Here is a 24,006-nt window from a genome sequence, read left to right as displayed (position 1 = left end):
TAGGATTTCATTTCTTTCCTTTTTTTAATCCCTAAATAAATGGTGTGAGACATGTGTTATTGCTATTGCAGAAACCCTAAAGTATTTTCAAAAATAACATAATTAATCTCGTAAAACATCTACAAAGAATTTAAAAGAATGAGCGTAGCATTGTTGCTTCTGATATCAAATAAACTAAGCTATGTGTCGTCAGTGTGGATCTGTATTTTGAATTAATAAACAAATAAGAAGATGCCCTGCCCATGCATATACACAAGTACCTTTTACCGTGTCTGTGATTCCATGTTTGAATAAAACAGAAACAGACATTAAATTAAAAAACAAACATAGAAATAAAAGCCCATTAACAGGTTTGGGCTATGTGGAGTTGTAGAATAGCATTCTCTGGGCTATATATTTATAGTAGCATTTTCTTAGTAGCATCACCCGAGACCTGAACAACATCCTTTCAAAAGTCTGTATAGCTATCTTTCTTTTTTTTCTCTATTTCTTTTTTTCAAAATGTTCAAACTTTAGGTAAACATAGAAGCAATGCAATAACTGGGAGTTCAAACCAGCATGGACACCATGTTTGTCTGAAAATGAAATAAAACACATGTTTTAGAAGGAATAAGAAAGGAAATGGAAAAAAATAGACAGGTATATTTTTAAAGGAATGAAACATGGATTAGTGTGGATCCATCCCCTGCAATTTGGGCTTCTTATTCAAGTAGGTTGCCCAGTAGACCAAGTTAAAGGTTCCAAAGAGCAACGGGAAGGCTATTCTGGCAATCCTGTCTATCTTGCTCACACTGTTAAAGGTCTTCTTGGCCTCTGGAGGCTTGGGCTTTGGCTCCTCCTTGGGCTCAGTTGGGGGTGGTGGGGCGCTTTTGGCAATAGTGGCCAAGCCAGGGTCCCTGGCAATATTGGGGGCAAAGGCTGTAGCAGTGGCAGCTGGGTAGGCTGTAGTGTTGTTCTTCTTGAGGAGAGACTCCTTCTTCTTCTTTTGCTGATTGCGTTGGTTGGGGAAAGCATTGGGAAAGTAAAATGAATAAAGTTCAGGTTCTTTAAATATGCATTGTTGTGCAATGTGATTGATGTCAATATGCCATTCAGCAATATGCCATTAAGCAGCTTGATGAACATTCAGTTGGAATACGGATATTAAGTTCAGAAATATAAATTCCTCACATCAACATATTTCCAAGCAGAAGCAATTCATCTCACAAGAAATGTTGGACTCTTATATACATATATATAAAAAACAGCAGGAGATTACAGAGTATGGTGCTGCTAACTGCAGCATTGAGACAAGCGGAGCAGCATGCACAAGATGAACATTAAACTATTAATGTTCATGTCATGTTACTCAAATTACAAATTAAGATGAGCTGAGGACAACATCTAAAAGTCCCCTGCCTGGACTTCAACAGTTAAGTGCTAACTGTCCTGGGTCTTTCCTTCCCTAGATACATGGATTTCCTCTCGTTTTGCGCAGAGGAATTTTGTGTTGGTAAAAACAAGGGCCGACTAATCTGTCTAGTATCTCTATTCCTTTCTTTGCAGAACCCTTAGGAACATACGTAATATATATAAAAAAAGCTTCAAATACCTTCTCTGGCACCACACTTTTTCCATCCCAGGCGTAACCCCTCTTGGTGAAGTAGTTGACTGTGGCAAACTCAATGAGGGCCGAGAAGACAAAGGCATAGCACACTGCGATGAACCAGTCCATAGCTGTGGCATAGGCCACTTTAGGGAGAGAATTCCTGGCACTGATACTGAGTGTTGTCATGGTCAGGACAGTGGTCACTCCTGCAGGGAGACAAGACAACACAGATATGTGAAACATCAAATCTCAAAGAAAATAATTTGCTACGATGACTCATGTGTGTACCATAAATGTTTGAAAAGACAAACACGTATATGTTTTATAAAGTATATCAATTAGGCGGAATTCTACACTGTACAATGAGCAACTAGAAACCACCCCCCTTCATTAATTTAATAAATCAGGCATTTCCAAAGCAAACATGTTTTGGCATGATTGTGAATTCATGGTTAATATTCTAAGCTAAAGTTGTGTGAAATGAGCAAGCAGTTCATTCACATTAATCTATGTGAGCAGCTGATACAGTATTACAGCTCGTGCTTTTAATAGACTTCGAGAGGTCGAGATTTCCACAGATGCAGCTGGAAGATGCAGTTGGCCTCAGAGATACTGCTGCTGACTAATACCAGGCAAAATAGTCTTTCTCTCTAATTTTGACCTGCACAACGACACTAAAGCAATTATGAAGCAATGTAAAAAGCATAAATGAATACAGTTGATGCATGTTTATAGCCAACGTGACTCATATTAAGGAGCGCACGTCAACCCTGGAAAACCAAATATCTCAGCTACGACATCAGCTATTGAGAGCTGAGATGAGACACAGTGTAGAGAGGGAGAGGAACTGGGTCAGAGCACATCTAACGATGCGGTGCTCATCACAGAACAGACTACTGCAGATGTTTACACACCAAATAACATCAGCCCAAGCAGCAAACAATCCACTAATTCAGCCCGGACTACCATAAAGGGAGCTGAGGAACAGCTGGCGTGTACAGGAATTATAAAATATGCAGAGAAGATCCTCCCACACATGTGGAGAGAGGTGTTTCTGTAAAAACATGCATGTAATGTACATGACACCGCCACATACACACTTTCATGTTTACATGATCCATCCTATGTACGTTTTATTTAAAAAAATATGATAATCTTATCTGAATGGTCTTTTTTGGGGGTTAATTGTTCCTTAAAGCTGAGCAAATAGTTCTTCGGATGTCTCTGCAACTATACGGCTAAGCTTTTTTAAGTCAGTGCTTGCATCTTTCTCTCACCACTTTACCAGTGGACGTTTCTTATGTTTGGAATATATTGTTTTGATGTTTAAGACTTCCTTCACTATATAGACAACTGGTGAGTCATGCAGCAAAGCTCTACTGTTCATAGTGAATAAAAAATAATAATTAAATAAAAATATAAGACCTCTAATAAAACTGCTTAATACTGTTAATTGGTTCTTAACTTAATATGAATTCTGTTCAAGCTGCCTTTGAAATTGTTATGCCATTGTCTGTAAAATTATTATTTACACATCTACAAAGACAGTTACGAATTAACATGTCTTATTAAGTTCAGAAGCTTCATGAGGACATACGTGAATTAAAAAAATGGAATTATGAATTCTTCTTCCTCCTCGGCTGTGATGTAAGTGCTAAATGATGAATCACAGACTCCTCATCCTCCTACTCTCTTTTAACATGATTTTGGCATTACTGAGTTGGTGCTGTGCTGTGACATGAAGCATAAAGGCTGATTGTTTTCATTTCATTAGTCAGAGCCAAACACATGATTGGCCATTAGCCGTAACAGAATAGGATACCTCTAATGCAGACTGGATAGGTAAAATTGTTACACAAAGGGGACTAATCATTAATATACTGTAAATCAGAATTATTTGTTCTGATATATTTTATTGTCAAATTGTATTTCTGAGCTTCTCATTGCATGTTGTTTATTACATGTCCTAAATAGATATTTGGTTTAATTTGATTAAAAATGACATTCAGGAGGAATCAAGAATAGCATCTGCCTCTTTGTCGCAGATGGTATATTTGCATTTCTATAAGCACAACTCAGATGTAAGGAATAACTTTTCTATGCTACAGTAAGTGTATTAATTAATACAGTAACATGATGACTATATTCTGCACTGCAGGGCATTGCATGGTTTGTTAATATACTTTTATGGGAATGCGTGGCAGCAGGAGATTTGAAACGATGAAATGAAGAGACATATTCATACCAGATTTTCATACCTTCCATTTTAACACAGAATATTTTTCAAACACAGCTAATTAGTATTAGATAAAAAACATTTTGGGGGAATGTGTTTTATTTTTAAGTAAAATGTCAAAATCTTCATAAATGTTCATGAAGAGTGACCCCATTTGTAGCACGCTACAAAAGTAGTATAGTAGTTTGCATTTGACATAAGGGAAGGACATTCGTTGGTTGTAGTAAATAAAGAGTGCATGTAAAAGAATGATGTGAAGTATGAACCGCATTATCAAAAGTCTAAGGCTTTAGCTATAAAAAACTTGGGAACTAAATGCTGCTGGTTTACCTAAATTACTTCTGCAAATGAGTTGCCTGCAAATGTGAGATGTAGAATCCACACATACTGTGCATCGCATAAAGCTGTAATTGGATTGGAAGCACCAGCTTGGTGTCACAGTTTAAATCATTTTAGGAACCAGAACAGTGTCTTGAGATTTCCAGTGGAGTGTAACTCTAACACCAAGGTGTCACTGCTCATGAGGGGGGTGCTAGAACATTCTCCATTGGAGAACAGCCAGTGCAAAGTGATTTTGCGAGCAATCATGTGTGCTTATGGCCTCAGCAGGTACTGGAGCACAAAAGCATGGCACCTCACAATCATTGCTTCTGTACTGAGAGCTACAGAGATAAGATGGTGTGGAGGAAGGGAATAAGGACATACATATTCAGGGAAACAACTAGATAACACAAATACATGTGTGGGAGGAATATGGCCTATAAGGATATTCAAGATATGTACGGTCCAGTGGTAGGAAGGGATGAAGGCCGGTGAGGGCAGGTTGGATGAAAAGATTGGTGGCAACAGAGTGGTGCCAATCTGTCAGGTATTTAGTTTGCCAGTAAATCGGTTAATAGTGTGGGGGAGGATGAAGGCAGCACCACTGGGTATTACACAAGTCCTCACAAAGGCACTCTGATGATTGGAATCATATTTTCTTTACTGTCTTTGACAAGCTTCGTAGTCATGGAAACAAGTCTTCCGACACTACCGATGTCTTTATACCACAAAATAATAAAGAAAAAGAGAGTCACATTTGGTAATATAATTTGGAATTGACTGATTGTTGAGTGTTGGTTTGCTTTGTTGCTTGCACACAATGGTGTGTTATATGCGTCTATGTGTGTGTGTGTGTGTGTGTGTGTGTGTGTGTGTGTGTGTGTGTGTGTGTGTGTGTGTGTGTGTGTGTGTATGTGTGTGTGTGTGTGTGTGTCTGTGTACTAGCAAGGTGGACAGGTATTCGTTTCCCACCTCCAGGAAGAACAGTCCTCCTGTGTGTCTGTTTAGCGTTAGGCCTATTTAGGGACAATTTAGAAGGCTGGTTAGTTGATTCATTAGGACGCGACTCCAGAGATGGCTTTAAATGACTCCATTTGACATGTTGTAACTAATAGACTTGAGGCTTTGAAGGATGTTAATGAACAAAGTCACTGATCTGGAAAGTTCTAACTGGATTAATAGTGATGTAACTTAATTTTTGAGAGACCCTTCCACTCAATTTAGCTCAGTGTGCACAAGCACTAACACTTGATTTACATGATACATATCTTCTAAAACGTTGTTTGTCTCTGTTTGCAGACTCTTTCAAATACACTCAGGGTTATGGGGGAAGAAAAAGTCAAGAAATAGAGAAAGATGTGAGAAAGCAAATTTGGGGGAACTAAATTAGAGATTTAAGGTGATGAATGACAAGGTGAGAAATAATATTTCAAGGTGGGAAGTCTGTCACTGCTGCTTCAGGTTAGGACAAGTTTGAAATGACTAAAAGCAGGCAGACAGTGCAAATGTACATTTTTTGAAAATGTCGGGCAGATAATGTCCACTTGGTTAATAGGTTCCTAACACAGCAAGGTAAAGATTATATACATTTGATTTAATGTATATCATGGTAATCAGTCTGATAGACATTTAGTGCTCGAAGGCTCCAGATTAAAAAATAAATTGTTCCAGGCCTGGCTCAAAATAAATGAATAGGCTTTTTGAGTTCAACTTTCTTTGTCCCTTAGTGTCAAACAAAGTGTCTGCATGAGGTGCAAAGTCATTGTTTATAATCAATATGTTTTTTTTTTTACTACAATTTACAGTTTGACAACCCTTGATTGACAGGCTTCAGCTAATCTGACCAATCTCAAGGCAGTGAGTTCAATGCACTGCTGAGCCATTGGATCGCAGCCAAGCCACACATCTCAAAATCTCTGTGGGGAGAGTGAGCCCTGAGGAAAATCTCTCTGTCTCTCTCTCTCTCTCTCTCTCTCTCTCTCTCTCTCTCTCTTTCTCTCTCTTTCTCTCTCTCTCCTCTCGCTCATGCTCCCTCGTTCAACAGAAATTTGCCTCAGACACCATTTTGACTGAGTAGGCAACCAATCAAACATGACGATCAAAATGTGGGGACGAGGTCAAAAGTACATTGTCCCTGCTCACTCAAAGAATAGGAAGTCCTTTATGTGTGACTTAAAGCATGAATACAAGTCGGGTGCTAAAGAGGGCTTGCATCAAAGTTGATGTGAATGAAATGTTTTACAAACCGTTCACTGGCATGCACAACTCTAAGCAAGGACAGTACACTAAATGATGTCTGCTGAAACACACAGCAGTAACACACTTGTGTTATGCTTACGCCTTCAAGAAAGCTTTAAAAAGACTCAGAGGACTCAGAGTGAACCTTGTTTCTTTCCTGCATCAGCCATATCTCTAACGTTTGGAGAGTGAGTTTTGTGTTACTGGGCTCTATTTACTGGCATGCAATATTACACGGAAACCAATTTAAATGTTGGGATTTTGGAATGCAGCTCCAATGCAGCTGTCTTTATTGGATGTCTATCAACATCTATACTGTGCTGCGACTACTTAATTATTCATGCTTTATCAATAACTGAAGCCTCGCGGGGACCTGACTCACAAACACATTCCATTCAGCATTACTACGTCATCTCTGATCTACATAGATCAAGAAATATATTGACACGTTGATTGGCGGGTGAGTTAAATGACTGTGCCAGCACAACAGCTGTGAGAACTGTGCCACACACACACACACACACACACACACACACACACACACACACACACACACACACACACACACACACATAAGGTGTTATTCCTTAATGAGCAGATACATGACACAGCATCATGGGATAACCAATAAATACTCAACCAATCGCATTGCCAACAGTTTTCCACTACAGCAAACTGGCTATGAACTAATCAGCTTCCTAATCGGCACAATGATAAATAAGATAACTCTACCCACTGCTGTGTTTTTAAATTGCCAATTCATCTACAGGGAAAGCTTTCGAAAAAAATGTTGTGCTTCATAGTTATAACGTAATTTAAACAGTGACTTCAGTTTGTTCCTGTTTTTGGGGTTTCTGTGTCAGATTTGAACATCTGTGTTGGAACGATATGTCATATCTCTAGTAATAAGAGTACGCACATAACATTTCAGTAGTTGTTTTCTTTTTTATCTTTAGTGTCCATTGCACCAGTGCGCACCATTTGATAGATGATTCTGTTCCGATATGAAAAGTCAAGCTGTAAATTGTGTCTCCTGGAGGAATGCCTAATATGCATATGTGCAATTTAGTTAATCCTTCCATTTTAAATATAATATTTAAAACAACATGTTTTCTTCACGATTTAAAAAAATTGTTTACTCCTAGAGACTTTTTTAGAGATGGAACACATAGCATTGCTAGCTTAATCTATGTGTCGATTAAAATAATAGCTATTGTCAATTACTCATAGGTATATGAATGTTCCACTTTGTTCAGACATAACAGCACTATTATGGACAAAGCTATAATTTAAAAGTCACAACATAATATGAAGGAAGAAGCGTGTTTGATATCACTAAAGAAAGTCCAGATTAAGTTTGGCTTGTCATTATATTTATATGTTAACGTATGTTGAAGCTGCATATTAATTAATTCACCATTCATCAAACTTTTGTCGCTATCCTGTGTGAAACAAATTCAAGCTCTACACATTTTAACGTTTATTATACAACTTCCATACTTAACTATCGGCAGTTATATTACCAAGCATACTTATTTAATGTAACAAACATACTTGTTTAATCCAAACCACAATGATTTCCTAAGCATAACAAAGTACTTTTGTTGCCTAAATCTAATAAAGTAAACTGGTTAACCTATTCTGAAAAGAGACTGTATGAATGTATCAAGCAGCAACTGACACCAGAGGGTTTTGAAGTGTCGGGCCACTGACCAAGATGAGTGGGGAGTGAGAAAGTGTTCTTTGTGCATACGCGGTTATAGTTAAGTGATACATTTAACACAGTACGGTTAATTAGGTGGAACATTATGCACATTTAATATCTCTCTGTGTATTCAACCGTGGTCTCTAATAGTCTTTATATTAACAGGATTGCATTCAATTTAGACTTACTGACATTACTGACATGTCTTTTTTGGGAAAGTGACATACTGTAAAATTGGAATGTACATAATGAGGTGCGTTTCTAAATGACACATTGAACTACAGCATATTGAGTATTATTTGTGTTTATCAGCATTTAGCATTCATCCGCCATATTGCACTGCACTTTTACTGCTTCTCTTTGGCACTCTGGTCAGATGCTAAACTACATTTCGTTGTCCCAGTACTTCTACTCTGTGCAATGACAATACAATTAAAGTTACATCTGAATCTGAATTCTGTTCCTGTCAAGCCCTGAACTGCCTATTTCAAAAACCTGACACCTCTCTACTTCCCATCATATCTATTGAATGTTTAAAGCACCATTCACAAGCCTGGCTCTCAAAATAATCACTGCACACGGCCATATCAAGGCACAACAAGACAAATGGAGCCAGGGGGGCTTCGACACATCCCCCCCGTACACATCAAGCAGTGAGACCTTAACCTCTTTCTGACATGAACATATTATACATGGGTTTACATTGAATATTGTTATGTAGGTTGCATTTTGTATATGATTCACCACGATAACGACACACTGAATATCAGACCTTCAGTGTGACGACAGCTGAGAGCACTCTTTCATATAGCACTAAACACATGTACAATGGTTTTGACATACCACATAAATCTCTGACTTAGATGATAGCCAGCAGATTAAGATGGCAATGAAAGATCCTGATTGTCTGCTATGTCATTTTAATGATGCATTTACAGTGATATTGACAGGGTAACCTCTCTGAAGAAGAACAGCCTCATTCATCTGCTGTCTCAGGTGATGCATATTAATCACACGAATGACCTACCTAGCATACCTTGATGCTGTGCTGCTCTGCGTCTTCATGAAAGCGCGTGCACATGCTTATTCAACTGTGATTGTGTGCGTGCGTGTGTGTGTGTGTGTGTGTTAGCGCACTGCATGCATGTAATCTCATGAAGCAGAATCAGCAATGATAGCATGAGGGACACACACATGCCCTAGATAGTTGTTCGAATTTAATCTAGGCCATCCTCATTTCCCCTCGACACGTGACAAGCACCGCAGGTAGCTAGCTGTGACACATGAAGACACTAACAACTCACACAAACAGACACCAAAACATTGCGGGAAGAGTGGAAAAAAACCCTGCTTGAGACTGCAGAGTTGCAAAATCAGGGGCCTGTGTAATGTTTCTGTGAAAGTAGTGTAGGCCAGGGGAGACACTGGCATCCATGAGAAGAAGAAGGAGAAGAAGGAGAAGAAGAAGGAGGAGAGAGAGAGAGAGAGAGAGAGAAAGATAGAGAGAGAGAGAGAGAGAGAGAGAGAGAGAGAGGGTAAGAAGAAAAAGAAAAAGAATGAGTGTAGGGTGAGGTAACTCAAGGACATTCTGCCTGCTGCTGTGCTTTGCTGCTACAGAGCATGCTGCAGACTAGCAAGAGCTTTCCTTTTGGGCGTTATTATGTAAGACCTCAGTGTGACAGACAGTTAGATACACACACACACACACACACACACACACACACACACACACACACACACACACACACAAACACACACAAACACACACACGCACACACTTGTAGGCAAACATTCAGAGCACGTAAATCTAAATTCACACTGAGCCTTGTGCTTGAAATTCTACTGCAGCCAGCCACAGCTGATTAAAGCTCATGTTCACCCCGTTGGTGCAGAGACAGAAGAGAAGAGAAGAGAACAGAGTTGAAATACCGCACAATGATGTTTGGACTTTTTTTCTTTTTACCGTTTAATATCTGTGAAGGGAATAGTTTGATATTTTGGCAACTACGCTTATTAGCTTTCTTGCTGAGAATTAGATGAGAAGATTGATGCCACTCTGTCATCCCTGTGAGGTTGCCGGGTTGCCAGGTAACCGGCGGAGACATCAGGAAGATGCTGTGACCACTGTTCATGAAATTGTTGCAGTATGTTGTCCCATTTCCATTTCTGTTTGCGTACATATTACATATTAAACAAACAAGCTACAACATGGGAATTAGTGAGCTTTAATGTTGGCATTTGTTGAACTTTAAATTGCCTTCTCCTTCCAGCTCTTATCTAACTCTCCTCAAAGGAAGCAAGCGCACACATTTCTCCGAAATGTTAACCACTTGTTTAAATAAAAAACTGTTGTCCATATCGGAGAATGTTTTTCCAGTGTCAAGTAAAGCAATCATTGTCTTTGCTTTGCTTTAACTGTTAATCAGGGCCCTGTTTCTCGTACCTGGCTAAACAAAGTCAAGCAAATGTCCTATTATCCATCTTAAATTAGCGAGATGATTGACATCAGGCTATCTGGGTTTCTTCACGGCTGATCCGCGCTGAAACGGTCTCGTTAATTCTAGCCAGACGTCAGTCATCTGGATAAATGCGCGCGCCCGCTCCTCTTCAGAAGGGATAATAATCGAGCACTGACACCACGGTGTTCTAACAGTACAATGGCAAATAAACTCAGAGGAACCTCTTTTTATTTCTCTGCTGAGAAGCAGGAGATGATCATGAAGGCATATGAGGAAGTCAACACTGTAGTCATTCACAGCAAACGCGCTGCGAATATTCCAACGTTTTTTCAACGTTGTTGCTGTGAACGCAACTTTAACTCCGTCCCCGCTGCGAGACACAAGCGTCACAAATATATCAGACAAGTTAAATTTCTGATATGTTGGGAAAATGTATCGGCAAATTTTAAGTGCTTCATCACCCAAATCAATCAGATTATATTTACGAATAAATATATACTTATGAGGATATATGTACCGTATGCACGTATGAATCATGTACTATATATGTGTATATACATGTATGTGTAGATAACCATATAACTAGGAGTTTGAATATGTGTATGGGCGGATCAGTATGTATGTATTATTCACAATCAGAAATTCAATCAGTTGAAGCAGTGAAAAGAAATGGTGTGTGATTCTCTGTATTCTCATCATGAGTCCACCTTAATCATGTTCTACAATAATGATATGTATGGTGTACTAATAACACTGTCATATAATGATGAGTGCTTTCAACACATCCATAAGTTTCTTAAGCGCTAAATAAACTTAAGAACAGCGTGGCATGCAGCGGGTGAGACGGGCGATCGGCTGCGCCTGTGCTGATCAATGTCCGCGGCTCGAGAAGCTCTCGTAAATAAATGATTCCTTGCTGGCAGAATCTATAGTGCCGCGTATCGGAAGTCATCCTGATGTGAGAACGGATCTTGGCGATCTGAAATAACTCTCTCCCTATAAAACTAATATAACTAATATCGCTCCTTCATCAATGAGGAAGTGAGCTGCCTTTTTTGTCCGGTGGGAGTGGCCAGCTTATCCAGTGAATTTTAGTAAGCCTGCCCGGGAGCAGGTTTACATTTTTGGCTGTGTTGCTATGGTGATTTATCTAAGCTTGCTTTGAGAAACCGAAAAGCCTGACCTACGTCATCTTATCCGAACAATTTGCCCGCTAACTCAGTAAGCCAGGTACGAGAAACAGGGCCCAGACATCATCAAACTCCATCAGCATACTGTGGTAGCATGGGTCATGACCCCATACAATTGTTTTGGGAAGCAGCCTCCCCTCCATCAATGAATTGTATCATGATCTTGACATAACAATGGGTTAAACATACTTTTTAAATAAAGGCTTACTGTTTACACCTTATACTAGATACATATTATAGATCAAATAGACCAACCTATGTATCATTAGGCAAGTATGATATTATTATTGTTATTAATATTATCATCATTACATTATTAAAAAAAGTAATAGTAATAGTTAGATCGATAGATAATGACATTAAGAGGCTGCAATATGTATGTAAATAAACTTTTCATTCATTATATCGGGCTTTCCTCAATAACACTGAAGTTTTAAATTGAGTGCTTGATACCATCATACCATCATTTCAGAACATATTTATAAATCTTCTGTTGACAGGCTCATTTCTCTACCAGCATTTATTTAGAAGAGAAGGGAGCAGACAACTCACCAAAGACAGTTCTGGCAGGGACGGACTCTCTGTTGAGCCAGAAAGACACTTGGGAGAGGATGACTGTCATGATGCAAGGTAGATATGTCTGGATCACAAAGTAACCAATTTTCCTCTTCAGGTGGAAGTGGGTTGTCATCACAACATACTCTCCTGTGGTGAGCAGACAAAAGACAAAGTCAGAAAGAATGCGCTAATAAACTTTACACTTCAAAATATATATCAAGGACATCTATTTTACCGGTCTCCGTAGAGTTAGTATTTTATTTGTATTCTAAATGGTTTGTTTTGTCTTCTCTCTCATTTTTATTGTGGTTGAGATTTATTGGCATAGTTATGGATGTCATTTGTCAACAAACTCAATACACAGGCATAGCCTATTGCATCAGTGCAGTTAGATCCAGTTGCAGAGAGAAAACGACCACTACAGCAACAGCACTAGGGTTTTATGTGGTTATAACAATGTGTGGATTGTGAGGCTTTTACAGTGCAATACATAACTGGAAAAAATACCCCCAAAAAAGAAGATAAATGCATTTAAAGATCCACATTATTCAATTAGGCTTGATAGTTGCAGTCACTTGGGATCTTGTTGCAAACAAGGCAAATTATTGGGGGGCGAGGACGGTCTTAAGCTTTACTTTCTGCCTGCAGCTAGTTTCACTGCAAACAGGTCACCCATTTTAGGCTGTCACTCATTTTTGCCTGTGTCAATAAAGCAAAGAAGAGGTGGACAAAATATGTAATTGCAATTAGGGAAATTATAAATGTAGAGAATGGCCTGTCGTTTGTAAAACTACAAACGGATGTCGTTGAAGATATAGATGAACCGTAGCAGCTGTGTCAAAATGTGTTGTTTCAGACCAGCTAGTTGTATCAGTGATGAACGATGAACAAGACCGAATGAGCCATGAAAAGTACAAAGTAACTGTGCATGGACTGAGCTTCAATCTTTCTCAGTAGCTTTGACTCTGTAATTCAATGTGAACATTATACACGTCAATGACTTAATTCAAATTGCAAAGATTTCCTTGAAAAACAAGTATATATTTCAAGGGAAACTGTATCATTCAGAGCATATTTCACCCTAACTGAAACCCACCTGTGCTGGACTGCACCACACCGGAATTCACACTCTGCCCCATCAGATCGTACTGGTTTAATCTGGAACCATCCTCTGCCACGACCACAGATTGGTCAGCCCCTCTGGTCCACACATAAACCACCTCCGCTTGAGTGTAGGCATCTGACAAGGACGAACAGAGTGAAAAGTTATAAATTATTTGGCTGCCGGTTGTCTGTTGTCACGTGATGCCTCGCAGGTTTTATTTTCAGCTATTTAGCGAGTTGCTGGGTTGAATAACAGTTGAGAAAATGGCAAATCTGGAATGAGGTATTCCACTCAATTCCTTTTGATTTTTTTCTCATTGTCTCTGCTTGTCTTCTTTCATCTCATCTACTCTGCTCTCATCTCAATTATACCTGTCTTGTCTCATTTTTCTATTTAAGCATATTCTTTTTATTTCACCTTGTTAGAGCATCTGCTAACTTTAGTTCCACTGTTTTATCCAATCCTTTTAAAGATCATTCCGTCTCATATTTGGTCTCCTTTCCAACAATTTTGCATTTTGACATGCGATGCGTTGTCATGTCACATTGTGTCATGGTCATCCCTGGAAATGTAAGAAAACAAATAAACAACATCCCAACAGGACATCGTGACCTTAAAACAGCCAAGTCAGTCTGTTCTTCCCTCCGGCCACCCAACATGTCAAAGCTGCAGTGTGGCTCTACCACTGCAGAGGAAAGGATGGCTCGACTGCAGACTGCAGCATAAGGAAGAGAGCTCATCACTGAAATATTTAGGGAGTGAGTTCAATTTAAGGGGGGGTGGGGGAGACTCAATCCTCTCACTCACGTTGTGTAGCTGCCTGAAGAATGTCACAGAGATAGTGTAATGTTCCCTTTTTTTTTTTTAAAATCTTTTCCACTTTTGGTATATTTCTCTTGCTTTCTCTCCCCCACCTCCCATCCTTCCTATGTTTTTATCTCATTTATTTTTCCTCTCATTCTATATTCTTGTCTCCAACCTCCATCTTTCTATCTCCTGTTATGTCTTCTCAAGGATGATGCCGGGAAGGGTTAGCTGTCAGCGGTGAGCAGCTGGTGTGATGCTCTGGAAATGTTACAAAGAGCGCTGCCTTGGATAAACACAGGTCTGTGCGCTGCATGCCCGCCAGGGTCTTGCAGGGTCTTGCAGGGCCTGGCGGGGTTGAATGGGGAGACCAGAGGGGCCTTGACGGACAGTTCCTCTGGGAGAACAGCTGTTACCACACTGTCATCCCTTATCAGGGACTGGTGCTGGGGTCGCGCTTCCACTTGGATGAGGTAGTGACAGCATGTCAGAGAGGCAAGTGTGAGTCTGTGTGATGTGCATATATGTCCATGTATGTAAGGCTGTGTGTGAGTGCAGAGGCCACTTACAGCTGCCAAATTTCAGTGGACAAGCATGGGCATCCATAGGGAAGTCCTCCAGGTGCATGGGGCATTCTGCTCTTACTGTAAGTCTAGAGAGATTCAAACAGACATTGATAGCGAATTGTGAAAAAAAACAGTAGGCAAGGAAATAATGAAAAACACAGCATATGGCAGAGCTAGGGAGAAATACATCATAGTAACAGTGCTGGTGGAGCGGTCAGGAAGAGGACTGTAAGAATTAAGGCACAGGAATCACAATTTAGTACAATGATGCACCAGGGACATTTGGTGTACTGTTTTTGTTCCCAGTCTCTCAGCATCAAACACTGTCAAACTGCGGCTACTGGCCCCCAAACCAACAGAAATGATCCAGTTCCCTGAGCTGTAGGTTTCCATTTCCTGACAGCTTGGTGAAAAACAGCACGTCAGCCCACCCGTGACACACTAATCTCCCATCCATCCCTCATCTTGCTCATCTGTGACAGCAATATGGGCTATGCCTCTACCCCCTCCCCTGCTAGTAAACACGCTTAAACAAATGTTTTACAATCCTTGCCTTAGACATCTCACATTAGCATCACTCTGTGGTGTGCATCAAGGATTGTACATGTCTGTAAAGCATTTATTTACCCACAGTCTGCTGAAGGCTACCGAGGTGCCACGACTGGTTCTACACTCAGCTCAGCTGGTCATACACCTTATCTTCCTGCTCGCAACTGTCAGGCAGCATCCCCAAAGTGATAAATCATGACAGAATACTATTGTATTTTTCCTGGTGAACACCACAATGGAAAAATGACAAATTCAAAATGAAAATGTTTGTGGTGCACAGAACATATACATGGCTCACTACAATCTCTAAAGAACAATTAATACATCGATATATAGTGATAGTGAATAATCGTACACATATGTGTTAATTTGCATACGTTTCCAGAACTGAAATCTGAAGATTGGTTTAACACAGGTTCAGTCTTGACATATTAACAGAGGGGATAAAATCTGAAAATTCCATCAACAGCCATAAATAAATCTAGAAATCTAAAGATGCAAATAGACAAAGTAATGCCAGGTTATTCTATAAAAGGTTTCAGTTGATAGCTAAAAGATAAAACTGGTAATGGTCCTATTAACAACATATTGTATGGTTAAAAACATGGCAAAAAAAAAAACAGTCGTCTACGCTTGCAAACTTAATCCTCTGTGCTCTTTGATCTCCATCGCTTTCCAAAAAAAATAAAAAAATAAAACATCACTGCACTGGAGGACATATTCCTTCTTTGCAATGAACATGGGCACTGGAATGTATCATGAGTATTTTCCACATACCCCATTATGGTGTTGCAAATACGCACCAAATATGCATTAACACAGCTAACAATAGTCCAAATAAATCTATATTTACTTCAGTTTGTGTAATGCTATCATTTAATGTCAGCTCAAAAACCTTTAACTTTAATCTTGAACTTCAAGCTAGGTCTGAGATGCACGAGAATGTAGAATATAGTCAACCTACCTCATGGTGTACAGCAGAGTGCCTTCCTCTGTAATTCGCAGTAGTTTGTTTGGCATGGTCATGTTGTGAGCCACCGACTTCTTGCCATTGTGGAAGAAGGTGTCGGGGGTCCAGATCTTGCTGGCCATCAGGTTGTTGAGACGCAGTACAGCCATGGGTCCTTTGAACTTTAACCTTTCATCCTTCCAGCTCTGTCTGAAGAATACATCAATGGTGTACTCCTACAGGTGGACAGTGGCAGGTAGAGAAAAGAAAAAGTAAAGAAGTAGACAAACAAAGAAAATCCCCAACCCTATAGCTGTTTTCCTTCCACCGCATCTACTAAAGCTAGCTTGGGGAAGATGCTGAGTAATCCAACCTTATTTTTCCTTTTTATCCCTTTTCGTGTTTTCACTTTTTCTCTTTTCTCTTCCTCTTGTCACTTTGACTTTCTGATGGTAGTCTTGGCCTAGTTTCCCTGCTGCTAACTGTCTCTTCATGTTAAATGCTTTTGCAAATATGGTGAGGATCTATTCTAGTAGATAGAGGAGCATGGTTTTCTGGCTGGTATCTTCTCTAAAAGTATACCTCTGTTGTAAAGTTTAGTAAGTGTTCTTTATTTCACTCATTAATATGTGAGGTATTCTTTTCATTTTATTTTGTTGCATATTTTACATAATTATGGTACGGTCCTTTTAAGACACAATATGCAAATGAAGCATCATTTTGTATTGTATTGTTAGGTAAGAGCCAAACATGATCACTGTTTGCATTTATCTTTGGGGAAACTTCTTTGTTCAGTAATTAAAATCACACTGGACACAAAAGGGAAGCACGGGACACAAAATTAACAGGATATTTCATTTTGAAGGCAGCTAATGACTATAGCTGAGAGCAGACTCTAATGGTTCCACATGACTGCCCAACAAAGTAAAGGGAGCCTGTAAAAATTACAGCGCAGCATGTTTTTTGTTCTCTTCTCTCCCCATTTCCACTTGGCCCACGTAAGATAATTAGTGTGAGCTCAAACAGCTTCAAGGTAATAGAGGGGGGATAGTGAAAGGCTGGAGATGGAGAAAATGTTCTTGAGCTCTTCCTTCTGGCCTCAGCAGCGAAATAGTCCCGGCCCGCATGTCAGCCACTGCAATTAACTGAGATTACGTCAAATGGAGTACAGCACTTCACGTGCAGATAACAGGAGTCACTTTTATCCAAAGGAAAGGCAGTGAGACATTTGGATGAGATTAATTGGTTTCCAGTGCTGTGTAAGGATGCCCATGTTTGAGAAGCCTGCGGCTTATAGTTAAATGTTGCATTTTAGTCATAGTGATCATACGGTAGTGTTTATCGATTATCTCAAAATGGGATGTGAAAACAGCTCGACCTTCCATATCACATTGACATATCATATAATAGTTGTGTTTGCTCAAATTCAATTGCAATTCAGTCATGAAGGAAAGATAAGCAACCTCAGTCTTTGAACCTCAGTATCCGATCGTTTCTTTGCTCCAGATTGTTTAGTAAAGACATCAGCATGGGTATATGGATATATACATGTGAATAATCGATCACGGCAGAGCTGTTTTTTAATATTCCATAATAAATAAACTGAGTTTGGGGTCGAAGCACACAGCATATTTTGACATCCACATGAAAGTCACATGCAGTCATATGTATGGGTAGCGGTGGCATTTATGTAGAGTGGGATTATGAACCATGCACCAGAAAATACATTTCACACGTGACCGTTTTATTAACACATCAGGAGTTAATGGAATGAATCATCAAATTAATAATTACTTGACAGTTGGGAGACCATTGTGCCCAGAGAGGTTATAAGACAGAGGTCGAGGGACAAGAACAGGCAGAAACTAGTGACATTTACAGAGGCGAAAGGAATCTTACCATCTCATGGTCCGAAACGGGTCCAATACTAGTCACGAAAATGTCAGTCTTGACTTCGGTTACACGCTCTGTTGAAGCAGGAAATTACCAGAGTGAGTGACTATCTGTGGCATTCATTAGCTCCTAACTACCTGTTAATACAAGACCACCTGGCTATGGTCTCTAATCCATTCAATCTATTCAACATTATTTTTAACACTTGGACACACACACAAATTGGAAAAAAAAAACAACAACATAAAAATGCCCATTTTGAATGTCGATAATCATTTCTGCTGTTATTAGTTTCAGTGTCAGCTCCATAACCCGGACGGTGGTTCAATCTCTTAATACATTTGCACATTGCTGTGTAACTGAAAATACCCACTCTGGTCCCATAATAATGATAGACAAAATGGGTCCACTAGGGACTCTGTGTGTGTGTGTGTGTGTGTGTGTGTGTGTGTGTGTGTGTGTGTGTGTGTGTGTGTGTGTGTGTGCGTGTGCGCGTGTGTGTGTGCGTGCGTGCGTGAGGGTTCGTATTTTTTGATTCTGAAACTGAAATATGACAGCTTGATTTATGAATGATACCCATCGTAATCTATAATTAAATAAATAATATATATAAATAAATAATCTATAATCGATGAACTTCTAGAGACCGAGGGTTGCTTCTAGCTGGTTTTATTTGCCTGTGTGATGCTTGCTGCATTCTCAGTGTCCTTCACACACCAATTCTCACATTATCTCTCTCCCTTTTCCCTTTTACTCTCCGTTTCATTCCATTTCTCTCATTTTCCGTTTCTGGATTTGTCTCTCAGTCTCCCTGCCATTTTGTTTTTCTCTCTCAAACAATGGACAGTTGACAATAGAGTGAAGGGGCTGACCACACAATAAAATGTCACTCACTATGTTATATTAGATGTGCTTGTTAACTTCCAATTCACGAAAGCAGCAGGTGAACAATGAATCTCCAGTTAATTATCATTCACAAAATCTGACACTGTAATCAAACCCATCTCCATATGATTTTGTCATATGGATATTACCATGTTGAAAGTAAGCTATTTTTAGGAGTCCTTCAAGAGGGTATTTGCATGTTGGCAAAAAAAGAAAAAAGATTCAAACAGTTACCATGAGGGATAAAAGACATTCAAAGACTTGGGTTAACTGACCTCCTAGTCCTGGCCTGAGGCGATTGTCATAGCCATCCAGAAGACTGTCTAAGATCTTGGTGAACACTGTAGTGTTATCTTTCTGTTCATCTGTCATGCCGTTCTGCCCAGAGCTGGCAAAGCAAAGAAGAAGATTTAATGTCGTCACAGCTAGAGTCCAAAAAACAGTCAAAACTGCCAAAAGAGTAAGAACAAACTCTATATATAATAATATATCAAAGACAAAAAAGGAGGATCTTAGTCTTTCGAAGTACAGACAACACAGAATGCATCATGAATCACATTAATCATTGAACAATGAATCATAAAACAAACAAGAAAACCAAAATACTGCATGAAACTGACACCTTTCAGTGTCAATGCCAATTTACAATTCAGTGTGTGAACCATGAGGTTTTATATTGTGTTGATATGAGAAGAATGAACAAGTGATTGTTAAGAGATAGACTGGAAAGGAACACATTTCACAAAGCCAAATTATCCTGTATTATCCTTTTGGACCATGTGGCAAGTGTTAAAGGTATTTCATCGGAATGTAAAACTGAGCATTCAGAGCGCATCTGTGTGTGCGAACATACGCCCACACATAGGAACAATCTCACACAGGGAGAAAAAGAGAGAGAGAATAGAGGAATCACAATACATTATTTATACCTGAATATGGTCTTTTAGACCACAAAAGCCTTGCTGAATGTGTTCTTTGAACATAAAACAAAATGCTCAGAGCAATGCTGAAAACAGTCACAATCAGTAATTGTAAGAGCAGAGTTTGCAGCATCTCCATGCATACATATTTGATAGCATTCATACTCAGAAATACAGCTCCTAATTACACTGTATATTACACTGTATTCCTCTCCCTCTCTTTATGCCAATAGCGTTTGGTTTGATTGCATGCTAAATAAACAGCAAGTGTTTGGAAACAAGCTCTGCAAGCTGAACGGCTCCAAGGAGAGGGAGAGGTCATCAAGATTATTTAGCGGGGACCTGCAATGGGAGGGAAGGACAAGTAGGAGGGATGGCTGGAGGGAGAGTGCCGTCTGGAGAAACATGGAAGGAACGGTCCAAAGAAAAGACAAAGAAGAGAAAAAAAGATGGAGATGACGGAGATCGAGGAGGGGGGAGATACAATGGAGATGAGCGAGGTTGGAAAAAGGTGAGGAAATTGTGGAGTGACACTGGGGAGTCAGTGAGACGATTTACGTTCAAAGCTGTGGGATCTGCCTCAATCCCATGTCTTTGAACATGAGCTGCTGAACATTTTGCTTTCTAAACAAGGATGCTGCATCCGCGTCACACATGGATTTGTATAAAAAAGGTTAATGCGCATCTCTCTGCCACCAATTTCCCCTTAATTCGCAAGCATCCTTCTATCTGCCAAAAAACAAGAAGAACTCTCTGAAAACCGAAGCCAGCATTAAAACTGTGAAAACTGTGATGAGCAATTTTGTTTTGCATCAGTCTTGGAGGTAACAGCTTGGAAATACTCAAATTCAAAACAATAATTTAGCTGTTTTGTTCAGGTCTGGAAAGCCAGTTATGTATAAATACAGGAAGCATAAATTGCATTCATGGGACATCAGCTGAAGCAAATATGTATCGATATATGTACAATCGCTAATTAATATTCTTTTTTTCCACATTTATTTCGGCATTTCCAATTTTCCAAATCAGAGAAAGACATCGGAACAGATTTTGGTCTGCCACACAAGTTACAGTGCTCTTGTTATAGTTTCCACCGACAGAGAAATCAAGCCAGGATGTCCCTTTGCTCTTTTAAGTTAACTAATTAAGACAATTAGAAATAATAGGGGAATATACAAGAGAACAATCCATGTTACAAGGAAGTATTAATCTGTGGCAGAAATAGTGAAAATTACACTCTTTTGTACAAAATAAAAGAAACAATCTTTCAATGGGCATACTTCTTTGACCTTGCAATATTTTTGAATGATAGTCATCTGTATTTTTTACCTGGATTCAAGATACTGACAAGTCCAATTTGCCATCTCAAGTGAATAGAAAACTATATTATTTACACGTTGGGAATATATGGAATAATATGGCAGATGTGTTTCTTCAGGATATAAATTGTTTGGTAACAGAGGCGGTGGGGGGTTGGGGTTGAATGTCAAGGAAAAGGAAAGAAAATGGTGAGGAAAAGGTGCTGTGGAAGAATACACATGTTTATCAGCCAGGGGCCACTTCCTCATAAAACATTGTACACCATCCCCATCTACAGGTCATCTGAACAGCAACAGTGCCGTTCTACTCACTCTGCCAAAGTCTCTCTTTCTCTCCCCCGTCTCCCTTTCTCCATTTTACTGCACGTCTCTCTCTCGGCCCTTTTCTCTCTAGTCGCTCGGATATCTAATTATAAGGCAATTTCTATCGTTGGCAACATACTGTAGCAGAGTGCTAGGTCTTCCTGATTACCGTGTCTTGTTGAAATCCCCCAAGGTGTGTGTGTGTGTGTGTGTGTGTGTGTGTGTGATTCTGTATTTAACTTCAAAAGGAGGACTGGATTATACAGTAAATCTTTGGGTGATAATTGCTTTGCAGTTTCCAGTGACAGTTCCTGAGTAAAGTAATCAGTACTTTTATATTTTCTCTAAGGTGCTCAACATATAGCACATCAAAACCAGTAGATCAAACTCTCCATTTGCCAGTCGGTGCATCTCAAACTTCAGCTACAGCCGTGATAAGTCAGTTAGATCAAATCAAGTGTACAATAATGATGTATCGCAGTGCATCCTGCATTAAAATAGAACAAATCCCATCTGTTTTCTGCCTGTGCTCAGGGCATGTAAGCGGAAACATACAACGTACTGTATACTGTATGCATGTGTGTTTTTGTGGTGTAGCTTCTGGTGTCACTGGCAGAGAAGCAAGCTGGACCATCTCAAGACATCACCATTCAAGTCAACTCTCTGTGACAGCCCTTCTGAATTATTCAACCATTCTGAAAAGCCTGATCTCTTGAGTCTCTCCAGGATTATCGACAAGAACCACAACGGAATGAGAGCTAATATGACCTCATGCACATGCAACCGCTAGTGAATTGTACTTATCTTTGTCTTTTTGTTTATTTACTGTAAGGGTTCAATGTCAGAGCTGTCCATGTTAATCCAAGGGGCGGCGCCAGATTATGCTGTTTTGAGGCATGCTTCACATGGGTAGCTGGCCGTGATTTGAATCAGGTGGCAATTAATGCAGGTGCAGAGACATGACGGTGGATCAAATTGCTGCCACCTCCTATCCAATCATTATCTCTCTTTGTCTGCTTCTGGTTAGGTGGCATCCGACACCTTAGTGTTGACTTTGAGAAGTGTGTCTGAACATCGACCCTACTATCCCTGCAGTTGCTGACAAATGACGAGTGCACAGATCTGTGCCAAATATCTCGGTGCAACACAAGTCACTGTACACAGCCCAGGTGTGAAAACTGAGAATGTAGATGTTTTCCCACAAGGACGGAAAACCCCCAAAACGACAACTGTATAATACTATGGTAATATGGATATTGGTTATTTCAACTCCCCCATCTTCTCTCTCTTTTCTCTGTGTTGCACTTCTCATTGCCTCTATGCAATTATAAGCATGTGTCCTCTGGGGATGCCCCAGTTACGAATACCCATAAGGGTGTAACCCAATAACGCAAGCAATAGGCAGGAAGACGTCTCAGCTGGTGTACCACTGTACAGCCCTCACTGGCTGGCTGACTGATTTACTGACGTTTGTATTGTCCAGTTTACCATTTGGCGAGCACTAAGAAGCATTAAAAGGTAATTTCCCTCTTCCAAAAAGTGCATTCAATATTTTGCCTAGTGCAGTATGGTCTTTGCAGTTTGCCGTCCAAATGTCACTGTGTGGAATTGCAGTGTTCCCGTAAATATCTTGATCAAATGGGCAATATTTAGAATTCACGAGGCGTTTGTCTCAAACTCTCTGCAAGGCTTCAAATGCAAGTCATATGAACAGTGTGCATGCAATGTGTGGCTTGCATCCATCTAGAATGATCCAAGGAGCAAATAGAATACAAAGGCACGCATGCAAATGTTAGTTAAAGTTTGTTCTTACCTTTTCCCACCCCCCAGGACGCCATTGGTGACAAGCAAGCCAGCCCACAGAAACAGAAAGGCCGTCCTGCTCCGTCCACACATAGTTGCAATATGAGGACCTTTCACTGCTGGAGGTCAAAGAGAGAGAGAGAGAATTAACAGCATTACCAAGACGTATAAACCAATGATCCACAATCAACCCAAACATTTAATTACAACAAGAGTACAATATACATGTAGATCAGCTAAAACAACAACAGCTAATGTGGAGGCTTGTTCCTTTAGAGATGCGATTTTTGGTCCTGCTCCTGAACGTCCCTTACAGATTCACTGACAGCACATGAATCAAACCAAATGGCCTCTGCCACACGCATTGGGCCATCACATACTACTTGACATACGCACGCCTCAAAGATTTCACATCATCATTTTAAATCATGTGTCACATTGACAGAGACATACTCTACACCCAAACTAGTCTGTGTGGGAGACCACATTTTAAATAGCTGGTCATCATGTCGATGATCAGAAAAGGGACCCAGTGGTAATACGACTTTCATAACTGACGCTGAATACACACGTATGCAACACGGCTGCATCTGTAGCGCATAATAATTAAGATGA

The 24,006-nt window shown here is 39.9% G+C and overlaps 1 protein-coding gene across 1 annotated transcript; it reads right to left on the bottom strand.

Moving 5' to 3' along the window:
- Positions 1-667: 667 nt before the first annotated feature.
- Positions 668-23,484, bottom strand: gabra1 (gamma-aminobutyric acid type A receptor subunit alpha1; the record flags this gene model as incomplete). Its single annotated transcript, XM_079214267.1, has 9 exons — positions 668-988; positions 1,592-1,794; positions 12,290-12,442; positions 13,392-13,535; positions 14,774-14,856; positions 16,284-16,504; positions 18,168-18,235; positions 19,322-19,434; positions 23,402-23,484. 9 exons carry the CDS (start codon positions 23,482-23,484, stop codon positions 668-670), a joined length of 1,389 nt encoding a protein of 462 aa, XP_079070393.1.
- Positions 23,485-24,006: the final 522 nt, after the last annotated feature.

Source organism: Taurulus bubalis (genome assembly GCF_910589615.1).
Source record: "Taurulus bubalis genome assembly, chromosome: 2".
NCBI classification, from domain to species: Eukaryota; Metazoa; Chordata; class Actinopteri; order Perciformes; family Cottidae; genus Taurulus; species Taurulus bubalis.
The sequence above is the reverse complement of the archived record's forward strand: the minus strand, read 5'-3'. Positions and strand labels throughout refer to the sequence as shown.